Here is a 12,600-nt window from a genome sequence, read left to right on the forward strand (position 1 = left end):
TACTAAGACTATATTTATGTTAAATCTTAACCTCTGTATAATCTATGGTCCTATTTAAATCACACCTATCTATAAAGCAGTCATGTCTTTGTACCAACCCCATTACTAAGTCCCCTCCTCATGCAGTCAAATCAAACAAATATCATGAAATTCTCCCAATATTACTAAAGCAGTCTCCTAGCTACATGTCTCAAGTGACTTTAACTGTTTGGATAATATATACATATTTCTTATTTGCTAACTGTTTGCTAAAATTACTGTGGACGTATGTACATACACTGTCAAATGTTGATTTTTTGTGCTTAAGAGTTCTACATTGTGTATACACTATAAAATAATGCTGAATGTTCTACTGATGTATGTGAATTTTGCATCCTACATAAACCATGTTTAACAGATGTCTCTGAATATAATTTGCAGTGTATGTAACATCATTGTATAGAATATTTTACTGCTAGGTCATTAACTGGTATACAGTATGAAGTTTTCTTCCTATAAGTCCGCTGTAAAGGGGCTCTGCCCAGTCAGGCCACTGCCTTTCTTTTTTTTTATCTTTGTTCTAAACATTCATGACTTATAATTTCTTCCCGTCTCAGTCGCCATTATTTTATCATAATATAGGATATCTATAGTACTGCATTTTTCTTGTTGTTGTGTCTTTCAGCTTTTCCCAGTTAGGGGTCGCGACAGCAGAACTCCGGTCTGCTAATGATTGGTAGTAGATTTTTACATGCCGAATTACCAGCCCTGACGCACAACCTTCAACGAAGGTACGCCCATTCACACATGTCTCCATGTAGAAGACGCTCTAGCTGAGAATTGAACCGGACAGTGTCTTACTGTGAGGTGACAACGCTACAGCAGCACCACCACCAGTTAAAAATAAAACAAGTTATATGCCTGCTTGTCTGATTTAAATTACAGGTCCTCTGAACCCAAACAGTTCAATGACACAGAGTTCAATTATAATATTATAAAGCTATGGGAATAACTCATTTCCTTTGAGTTTTCTGATTGTACTACTGCTATTCTGCTGATAGACATAACCATTGGTAGAAGACTGCAACATTTCTACTTATTGATAAATATTTCTACATTATTTTGTTTTTAATAATGACTTCCTTGATCCTGCTGCTTTCATGAATAAGGTAATGTTTTCGCCTGTCCTTCATTTCCAACTTACTTCATGTATTTTCTCCAGTTATTTAACAGTAGTTTAGGTTCTGCATATCAAGGAGTAGCTGGGACATAGGGATCAGGTTGTAAGAATAGTAACAATATACAAATCTTTAATGGAATAGAATTACTTAAATTCACTATTATTTTGCTTTTCATGTTGTCAGCCTACTAACAGAAAGTTTTGTTTGCATGATAGTTACTGTACATGTTTTTTTAATTCTTACATTGTATCCTTGTTTAATCATACAGTTAAAAAATAATTAGCATTGTATTTGGTTTTACTGTACATTTTTAATTTTATAAATCAATGACAGTGCTGTTAAGTAACATAAATAATTCAAAGTATCCCACAGAAGGTTTCCTGCTATTGCATTCTAAAAATATTGCCACTGCTATGCAAATCAGCATTTGGCATTAAGAGATATTGTTTATTGTTTGTAGCAGTTGTACAATTTGTTTTTTTCCTTACTTTTTTAGTCAATTGGTGGTACCCAATATGCCATATCTGTGCTTTACGAAAAGGACCACAGGAGGAAGGATTACATGTATTCTGAATAGTTTACTCCTCTTTTTGAATCTGTACATTTAAACCACAAGCCCATCAAATATTCTATCTTTCCTGGTTTGAAGGCGCCAACATTGCCAAACACAAAAGTTTCACAATGCAAGATTCCTATCCTTTAGTCACTGCTTCTGAAAAGAGAGCCATAATATTTTTTGCCAAGAAGATCATTAAAGTGAATCTGATCAATTTTCTTTATAATGGTTTTTAAGACGTTTGCATTTTTCTTCTTTCAGCAGCCTGATGTAGTTGCCTTTTCCAAGATTTCTTCAATATTTTCTCCTTTGTAGCATAGCTGAAATCTACATCACTCTATCATTAAGCCTTGTGCCTGGTGAGGTGTTGAGGTCCTTTGCAGACATTATTCTCATACAAAATGCATACCTTGTATACCAAATCAGCTAGAAAGTACATATACAAAACTGTAGTTTCATTTGTATGTATGCCACTGATACTAAAATATCTGCTTTACAAAAACTGCATCATGCTTTCTAAATAATACATTTTCTCAGTTAATATGACATTATTTTTCTGTGTTTCTACCAGGGTTTTCATGAGTATTTCCTTTCTGGAAAAGTTGCTCACCTTCTTTCCTCTACATGTTGTCAAAGTTATAGATGTGATCTTCAGAAATGTTTCCTTTCAATATCTAGTCAAAATGATCTCATTCAACTGTGTGCAGAGAACTTTCATATACCAGCAACTCTGCTATGCCATTTTTGAATCCCTTAACAAAACTTTACCTTGTTTTATTTTCTGCCACGCGTATCATTTTATTTTAATCTCAGAGTAAGTCTTTTTTTCTTTACAGTATAGTACTTTTTGCTTCAGTCTTTTCATGTACTTTCCAATTATTTTTTTCATATCTTGCCTATCTTGAGCAATTTCTCTGTCTGTTTATAAATGTTTGAACCTCTTTTGCAATTGACTCTCAAATTATTACTTGCTGTTCTTCTTTGATGTCTCTGCTGCCTGTTGGATTTTGTAGATTTGTTCTTATTGACTGACTGGCTAAATGTATGTGTGAATATGGATTTTCACATGGATGCATACATACACAGGTAGGTGGATAGATATGGATTGATGGATGGATGCATGGATGGATGGATGGGTTGATGGATGGATTGAAAAATACATGTGAAAGCTATAAGATCTGGCTAGACCAATTTTGATGTAATTATTCCAAAGTCCATACATGTGTGTGCAAGAGACCAGATGGAAGGGGAGTAAGACTAGGTGTAATGGAAGTGGGTTCAAATTGTTTTATCGTGGTGTGGATGGGAGGAGAAATGGTGTAGGAGTTATCCTGAAGGAGCAGTATGCTAAGAGTGTTTTGGAGGTGAAAAGAGTGTCGGATAGAGTGATGTTTATGAAGCTGGAAATTGATGGTGTAATGATGAATGTTGTTAGTGCATATGCTTCACAAGTTGGGTGTGTGATGGATGAGAAAGAAAAATTTTGGAGTGAGTTGGATGAAGTGGCAATTACTGTACCCAAGGGTGAGAGAATGGTGACTGGAGCAGATTTCAACGGGCATGTTGGTGAAGGGAACAGAGGGGGATGAAGAAGTGATGGGTAGGTATGATGTTAAGCAAAGGAATGCAGGAGGTCAGATGGTAGTGGATTTTGCAGAAAGGATGGACCTGGCTGTGGTGAATACGTATTTTAACAAGAGGGAGGAGCATAGGGTGACATACAAGAGTGGAGGAAGATGCACACAGGTGGATTATATCTTATGCAGGAGAGCCAGTTTGAAGGAGATTGGAGACTGTAAAGTCATGACCAGGGAAAGTGTAGTTAGGCAGCATAGGATGGTAGTTTGTAGGATGACGTTGGAGATCAAGAAGAAGAGGAGGAGTGTGAGGGCAGCACCAAGGATCAAATGGTGGAAACTGAAAAAGGGTAATTGTGAGGTGGAGTTCAGGGAAGAGTTAAGACAGGTACTGGATGGCAGTGAAGAGTTACCAAATAGCTGGGTAACAGCTAATAAGGGAGATGGCTAGAAAGGTGCTTGGTATGACATCTGGGCAGAGGAAGGACGACAAGGCGACATGGTGGTGGAAAGAGGAAGTACAGGAGCGTATACAGAGAAAGAGGTTGGCAAAGAAGAAGTGGGATTGTCAGAGAGATGAAGAAAGTAGACAGGAGTATAAGGAGATGAGGTGCATGGCAAAGAGAGAGGTGGCAAATGCTAAAGATAAGGCATATGAAGAGTTGTATGAAAGGTTGGACACTAAGGAGATAGAAAATGACTTGTACCAATTGGCTAGACAGAGGGACCGAGCTAGGAAAGATGTGCAGCAGGTAAAGGTGATAAAGGATAATGAGGGAAACATACTCACAAGTGAGGAGAGTGTGTTGAGCAGATGGAAGGAGTACTTTGAGGGGTTGATGAATGATGAGAATGAGAGGGAGAGAAGGTTGGATGATGTGGGGATAGTGAATCATGAAGTGCAATGGATTAGCAAGGAGGAAGTAAGGATAGCTATGAAGAGGATGAAGAATGGAAAGGCTGTTGGTCCAGATGATATACCTGTGGAAGCATGGAGGTGTTTAGATGAAATGGCAGTGGAGTTTTTAACCATATTTTTTAATGAAATTATGGAAAGTGAGAGGAAGCCTGAGGAATGGAGAAAAAGGGTTTTGGTACCAATTTTTAAGAATAAGAGTGATGTGCAGAGCTGTAGTAATTACAGAGGGATTAAACTGATCAGTCACAGCATGAAGTTATGGGAAAGAGTAGTGGGAGCTAGGTTAAGAAGGGACGTGATGATTAATGATCAGCAGCATGGTTTCATGCCAGGAAAGAGCACTACAGATACGATGTTTGCTCTGAGATTGTTGATGGAGAAGTACAGAGAAGGTCAGAAGGAGTTGCATTGTGTTTTTGTAGACTTAGAGAAAGCATATGACAGGGTGCCTAGAGAGGAGTTGTGGTACTGTATGAGGAAGTCGGGAGGGTCAGAGAAGTATGTAAGAGTGCTACAGGATGTGTACAAGGGTAGTGCGACAGCAGTGAGGGCTGCAGTGGAAGTGACGGATGTGTTTAAGGTGGAGGTGGGATTACATCAAGGATCAGCTCTGAGACCTTTCTTATTTGCAGTGGTGATGGACAGGTTGACAGATGAGATCAGACAGGAGTCCCCATGGACTATGATGTTTGCAGATGACATTGTGATCTGTAGTGAGAGTAGGGAACAGGTGGAGGAGACCCTGGAGAGATGGAGATATGCTCTAGTGAGAAGAGGAATGAAGGTCAGCAGGACTAAGACAGAATATATGTGTGTGAATGAGAGGGAGGCTAGAGGAATGGTGAGGATGCAATGAGTAGAGGTGGCGAAGGTGGATGAGTTTAAATACTTGGGGTCAATAGTTCAGATTAATGGTGAGTGTGGAAGAGAGGTGAAGAAGAGAATACAGGTAGGATGGAGTGGGTGGAGAAGAGTGTCAGGCGTGATTTGTGACAGATGAGTACCAGTAAGAGTGAAAGGGAAGGTCTGCAAGAGGGTAGTGAAACCAGGTGTGTTATATGGGTTGGAGACAGTGGCATTGACAAAAAGGCAGGAGTTAGAGCTGGATGTGGCAGAATTAAAGATGTTAAGATTTGCACTGGGTGTGATGAGGATGGACAGGATTAGGAATAAGTATATTAGAGGGTCAGCCCAGGTTGGAAGATTTGGAGACAAAGCCAGAGAGGCAAGATTACGTTGGTTTGGACATGTGCTGAGGAGGGATGCAGGGTATATTGGGAAAAAGATGCTAAGGATGAAGCTACCAGGTAACAGGAAAACAGGAAGGCCAAAGATAAGGTTTATGGATGTGGTGAGAGAGGACATGCAGGTGGTTGGTGTGACAGAGCAAGATGCAGAGGACAGGAAGAAATGGAAACAGATGATCCACTGTGGTGACCCCTAATGGGAACAGCCAAAAGAAGATGATGATGTCAAAGTCCATACATAAGCAGTTATTTTTGATGACTCAAGGTCTGCACACTGCTGTTACATTTAGAAATGTCCTAATGATTTAATGGTTTCCCACATTTAATTTTCTGTATTTGATATTATTTATTTATTTATGACTACTTTTTTCCATTTTTGCATATGAGATATATGGGATCTAGGTGTCACTTCATCAGTGACAATCCTCTGGAACTAATGTGCACACTTCCAGGTGGATAGCCCTGGCCACATATCTCTATTTCTCTACATATTGTGGCACCAAATATGGACAAATTTGCTATTAATGATCTGTCAACAGGTATGCAAGATCACACAGGATCACAAAATTTGGATTTGTTGATCATATTCAGTAGAACTACACACACACACACACACACACACACATATATATATATATATATATATATATATATATATATATATATATATATATAGTGTTGCTCTTACTGGTGATTCAAGAACATATGAATGTCACTCAATCAACCAGTACAAGCCAACACAAGTAGGAATCACACTTTTAATTTCCTGCCATGTTCATGCCATTTTCTTTTGTGTGACTGAGGTTTACCATCATGAATATGTTTATATGTGATGTTTCATCTAGTGCCCTCCTATGCTGTTCTACATACTTCATCTATTCAGTTAACAGCATTAAGACTAATGTAACTCAATCCCTTCACCACCACTCTTGTTCTGCTGGAGAAGCTGCTGGAGAAGCTCATTAGATCATTACTGGCAATGATCAAATTCCATTACCAGTCAGGTTCTTAAAGTCACAGGCTCATATACCGAGTTGGTCTCTACAGATTAAGGGTAAACATCACCATTCCAATATGCCAGACAGCAAGAATAATTAATTTACCCAAAGTGGTATGAACTAGGAAGAACTATAAATATTTATAGTGATGCTTGTTGAATATATATTTATAATTTCCCCATGATATGCATGCTTCTTTAATTTAAAATGTAACACGGTATCAAAGCCAGTGATCATGACAAGATGTCCCTATCCATTTAGTGTGTGTCTCTTCTGTGGTGTATTATGATTTCCTTAATGATTGCTCATACTTCATTTATTCTAAATTATACTGCGGTGGTGGTGCTGTGGTGGCGTTGTCGCCTCACAGTTAGACGTTGCATGTTCGATTCTCAGTTAGAGCGTCTTCTGTGTGTCGACATGCGTGAATGGGCATTCCTTCATTGAAGGTTGTGCATTAGGCCCGGCAAGCCAACATGTAAAAATCTACTGCCAATCATTAGCGGACCGGAGTTCCGCTGTGGCGACCCCTAACCGGGAAAAGCCGAAAGACAGTTTAAGACCTCAAAACTGTTAAAAGGAATATTGTTTCTGTAATAAACACACAGAGGTAAGATAAATGCTCCCTCACCTGCTCTACTAATATAGACTCAAATTTATATAGATATTTTATGAAGTAATGCTGTTTTTTTTCAAACTAATATAACATCAGTTCTAAACATTAGACTGTATAACTTTTACTTCATTTTTACCAGTGCCTTCAAAGGTTATCAGGTGACAACAGGGGTGATCCTTCAGTGGTGGTTGCTTTTTGGCAGCATGAAATCCAATGCATTCTAGGAGACAAGCTGTGCCGGCGGTCAGATCTGAACTGGATGAATGATCAGCTCAGCCAAATAATCAGACAGGTATGTCCTTGGCAGAATCTTAATGAAGAAGTGTTCTGGAAAAGATGTGAAATGGCGGAAAATGTATTACTCTTTACATTTTGTACTTGACTGCTTCTGTTATTAAAATCTAAATGGTATGATTATATATTTCTCCCCTGTATGTCTTGGGGTTTTTACAATTCTGGAGATTTCTTTTTAATTTTTATATGCTTTTTTGATGTTTGGCATAACATTTGCAAAGACTAACTAATTCATTAAAATGCATAAGTTGGACAGTGACTTTAGAAGGAAATTAGATATAGATTACAATGGTCATAAGACTTATTCTGGCAGTTAGCACAGGAGAGTAAGGATATAAGGGGTTAAAAAGCTACTTCCTTGTGTTAAGGGCACAGAATTTTATTCCTTACAGCTCTATTTGCCTTCTTTGTGGCTAAGCAAGTCACTTGATAAGATAGTGCTCCAGGGTCATCCCTAGTCACCCCTGAAAAGGGCCATATGTCCAGTGGGCTTGCCGAGATGATAGAAGTATAAAACAAAACTTAAAATGAATCCATCAATAGACCACAAACCTCAAGCTGAATCATTTTAATGCTGCCCCCTACAAGGAACAAGGCACCATTTTCAAATCCCTTGACATGTAAGTTGATAAACCATGTAAATAAAATTATATTATAAGCCCTAGTTAATGATTTTTAAGACTTATACACTCTGACTTTGTATCATTGTAATACCTTTTGTTGTGCTTTTGTTTAACTTAAGTTATCATTCTGGGTAATAGATACATACAAAAAAAAATAGTATAATGGACTCAAACAATGGGGTACATGTAAAAATAATGGTCTGTGCTCATAGACTCAGTCCAGGTCACCAATATGTATTCCCATTATTTATACTTAAGTATCTACTGGACTTCCCATTCATTGAGCATTTTGAAGGTCTCTAATAGTTGTATGAGAACTTGAACACAGAAGGTCAGTACCATACCACAGGTGCCAATATTTATTTATTTATTTAACATTTGTTGACCGGGAATGTCCGACTAGGTTCGACAGAGCCTGTTTTCAGCAGAGACCCGGGGAGAAAAGCTCCAGATGCATGTCTTTGGAATGTGGGAGGAAACCAGAGTACCCGGAGGAAACCCATGCGAACACAGGGAGAACATGCAAACTCCACACAGAAGGCACCCCAGCCGAGAATCGAACCGGAGAACCTCTTGCTGTGAGGCAACAACGTTAACCGCTGCACCACTGTGCCACCCCAATATGGCATATCTCCACCATCGATCTTCATCAAGAGCAAGCATCTGTTAAATACCAGAGGGAATAAGAACCACTCACTGACTTGTATGAAAAAAAGAATAGCTTATGAAAGAAATATTTTAAATATGCCATACAGCACCCCATGCCAGTGCTCCATGGAGCACACAAAAGGCTTTTGTTGAATCAACAGTTTACAAAGGGGATTTTTACTACATAAGCCTATTGCTCTAAAGCAAGTAGGGTGTTAATGACCACATAAACAATGTTCCATATGCCAGCAATACAGACTCCAACCAGTCACCAGCATTCTTAATGTAGTTCACTATCATTGCTCAGAACAGCAATTCTGCACTTGTTACAATGTAGGCAGATGTGCGCAGACTCCAAAAAAACCAGTAATGTATGCTGAGCTATACCTAGACAGAAACAGGGCCAAACGTGTAGGATATTTGTTTTCTTAGAGTTAGCCACACATCTGAAGAGTAGTTAGTAATAAGCAAGCCTGACAATAGGGTTAGTGAATATTATTAACTGTTACATTTCTTGCAATGCCACAGTAGAAGTATAATATTGAGTGTGATCTCTGCCACTGCAAGGTGTGACTGAACCAGCTGTTTAAATAAAGCACAGAAAGAATCAGAAATGAAGAACAAATGAGAATGATTTTGATGCCAGAAGTGTTTAGTAAAAGCATGCAATGGTTATGGCTAGCAAGTATGGAGTGCATAACTGTATTAGTGTAGCATTTAGTTAATATCAATTCATAACAGTTATAGGTTTCAAGACCGTATACTGTACAGTTATTGGTGTCACAGCGACTATATAGTAGACGGGATGCATGTAGCTTTCCTGTCCTGCAGAAGAACTTGCCAGCCAGATTTGTTAGTGTATAGAGATAAAGCTCAATTCAGTTGCTGTATAGGGATAAAACTCAGCTCTGTTAATGTATAGGGATAAAGCTCAGCTCTGTTAGTGTAGAGAGATAAAACTCAGCTCTGTTGGTTTAGGGGGATTAGCTCCAGCTATGACCAAGTAACGACTCAGTCACCTGCTGGAGCCGACATGGAGAAGGGAGGAATGCTGTGACTAAGCCAACTCATCTGTCTTTGTGGAAGTCTGTGAGGTGTGTGCCTAGGATGCAACTATGCAACTAGGGTCACTACCAGGAGAAAGGGATTATCATGTGGGTGCCAGCTTCAAGGGAAAATCGCTTTTGGAAGTGAGTGCTATGCACTCAGGAATGCCTACTGTATACAGAACTGGAAGGGGTGCTACTGAGCTTTTGCAGTGGGAATTAAGCCCTTAAAATGAAAAGAAAAACACCTAATCATTTGCCCCAGATGTATTTCTGAGGAGATGAATGGGCTACACTGGGCAAGTGAAGAAAGGGGTGTCAAATACTGAGGCAGCAAGCAAAAAACAATGTTGTTGAACCTACTAACAGAGTGAGACATTAGTGTAAATTCTCCTTGGTGATGGCTGCAGCTGCTCATTTCCTCACATGTCACCACCTGCTAATTAAACCCAAAGTCTTCCTTCTCACTAACACTGCATGAAAGGCTTCTTTTTTCTTCCTGAGATATTCCTTTATATGTCCACCAGTGGTTCCCTGGGTTATCATCATGACATCCACTGACCACCTTCCTACTGAGGTCTTCATCTGGGCTTATTCAGAGTCTAGAGCCCTATAATCTCCATGTATATGAGAAAAGCTCTTCTAGAATTATAAAGTGAAATTACATGTACAAACATCTGGTAGGTATTCACAGGACACCCTAACTGCACGATTCAGTTACCTAAATCTGCACCATAACTGCCCTGACTGTCTGACCCAACTCACTGTTAAATGGTGATCATCTGATAGCTTGACTCTAGACGATTGTCACTGTTGAAGTAACACCTCAACCCCATGTGCAAAAATGGGAAAAGTGGGTGATGGATGGATGGATGAATGGACTTGACAGCTTGGCACTTCTCTTGACCTCAGTGGTAAGAATACATGGCCTCAGATTAGATGACATGACTGCAAAGTCTTCAATAGATCTTTGGGCCAAGGAGCACTGGTACAAAGCATACTTATTAGCAATCTTTTGTTTAAACACAAATTTGTGAGGGACAATCTATTACTAGTACTGAAGTCCAAATGCAGTTCACCTCTCAGGTTCAGAATACGAATGTTGAGCTTCCCATTAATGCCCCACCAGGGATTTTCAATATTCCATACAAGACTGAGAATGCATATAAGTTACCTTAATAAGCACTGCACCCCTGTCTCTAGCTAAATATTGCAAATAGCTGTCAAGGGCATTTGTATAGATAGCAAACAGTTTCCTTTTCTGCACTGTATAGTTACATAAAGGTATCTTTTTCTTTTATTGGTATAAACTCCAAATTATCCGCATCCAGACAGAACTTGTAAGTATGCCCACAATAGCTTTGGGCCTGTAGTAAGGCTCAACTCTAGTGTAGAAAAAATGCCACCTTATTCAAGGTGTCTGATTCCCCAGGTAAGGCCAGCTACATCTAGGTGTTACTTTTCAACCTGTTCCAAAAGCATTGGCGTCTACCCTGCACAGTGATGATCACCAGCCCGGTATCATTGTCAGGTTCGGGCCCTACTTAGTCTGTCCCAATCCTACCTGTCACATGATTGGCATTGCATCTGATTGTACACTTTGCCTCGTGGGTTGTGAACACTCAAGTTGACTACAAACAGCTTTTTCAGGTTGGTGCTCTTTGGCAAATACCATTCCCAGATTTCAAGGGTGGGTCCTACTATCCCTTTTCATGGTGAAGTTTTGAGATCCATTAAATGAACCAGCATGTGGGAATTCTGGATCACTATTAGTCTGACCCCCTCCTCTCAAATCAAGAGTGCCACTACCAGCAGTATAAGTTCCAGACAACATAATGCTAAGGATTACAAGGACATACAAAAGTCTCTGCCAGAATGATGTCTTTGTGCATTAAATATAATAAATCTTGAAAATAAATGATCTCACCATCTTTCCTTTAGCTGCTGATTATGCCTACTCCTACCTATCCTATTCTATCCTTCACTATCAAGATGGTCCCATAGCATTTCCTCCTTAGTCTCATTAGTATTAGGTTCATAGGTAGGTACTAGGCTATCTGCCCCAGGGCATTTATAAGCCTAGGCAGAGTGTGTCAGCTTTTGCCACCCCATTGATTAATTAACTGAGCCTCTGTCAAACAGAGTCAATGAAGTGATCCCAGGGGTGTATTTTCTGTTACTCATCCACTCGTCAAGGTTTCTCTTGAAGAGTGTTAATGAGGGGCTCTGCCTAATGTAGTTTGGAATTTTGTTCCAAAGCATGAAGAGTCTCTGTGACAGGAATCTATCCCTCTAGCATATTCTACTTATTGTTGTGGTGAGGTTTAGCTCACTAGAGCGCATGGCTCGCCGTGACATGGATGCCTTATTTAATCCTTATTGCCTTATTTAAATATTTTATCCCCTCCTTTCTACTCCTCTTCTCTCAGCATGCCTCTCACCTTTTCTCTATCTTCTCTCCATTGTATTCTTTCCTGCAACTGTTTTACATGCCTCTTCTAATGTCTTCATACCTCTCTGTATAATGATATGCTGCTATCCCTATAGCATGAGCCATCTCAGTCATTATGGCTGCATCTTATCCAAAAAGCTCTGCTAAACATAATTCCATTTTTCCATCCATGTTTCGACACTGCAAGCTGCTTCTTGAACTAAATGTTGTAGCATATTCTTGCATCTGTAAAAATGTATATATATTCATTTGGAAAAATGCATTGAACTAATAAGAATTGCAAAGGGACTTAGAATTGTTAGCTTCCCTAATGAAGCTAATGAAAATTCATGTTTATTTAAGGAGTGAACTTTTTCACAACACTGGAATACAAATGTTAAAGCTTTTAGTTAAACACAGTGATAACCGGTTGAATGCCCATAAGGAGACAGCTGAAAGTGTAACAGCTCAAGTTAAATCACTTA

The 12,600-nt window shown here is 39.2% G+C and overlaps 1 protein-coding gene across 1 annotated transcript in view; it reads left to right on the forward strand.

The window, feature by feature from the left end:
- LOC122814238 (dynein axonemal heavy chain 5-like) overlaps nucleotides 1-12,600 on the forward strand; it is a 3,525,594-nt gene that overhangs the window by 2,119,173 nt on the left and 1,393,821 nt on the right. Inside the window, exon 70 of the mRNA XM_044086840.1 lies at nucleotides 7,213-7,365. Coding sequence (XP_043942775.1) covers nucleotides 7,213-7,365 — 153 coding nt within the window. The remainder of the gene's footprint in view (nucleotides 1-7,212; nucleotides 7,366-12,600) is intronic.

The sequence above is a fragment of the Protopterus annectens genome, chromosome 1.part1, assembly GCF_019279795.1.
Source record: "Protopterus annectens isolate FY-2018-M chromosome 1.part1, PAN1.0, whole genome shotgun sequence".
NCBI lineage: Eukaryota > Metazoa > Chordata > Ceratodontiformes > Protopteridae > Protopterus > Protopterus annectens.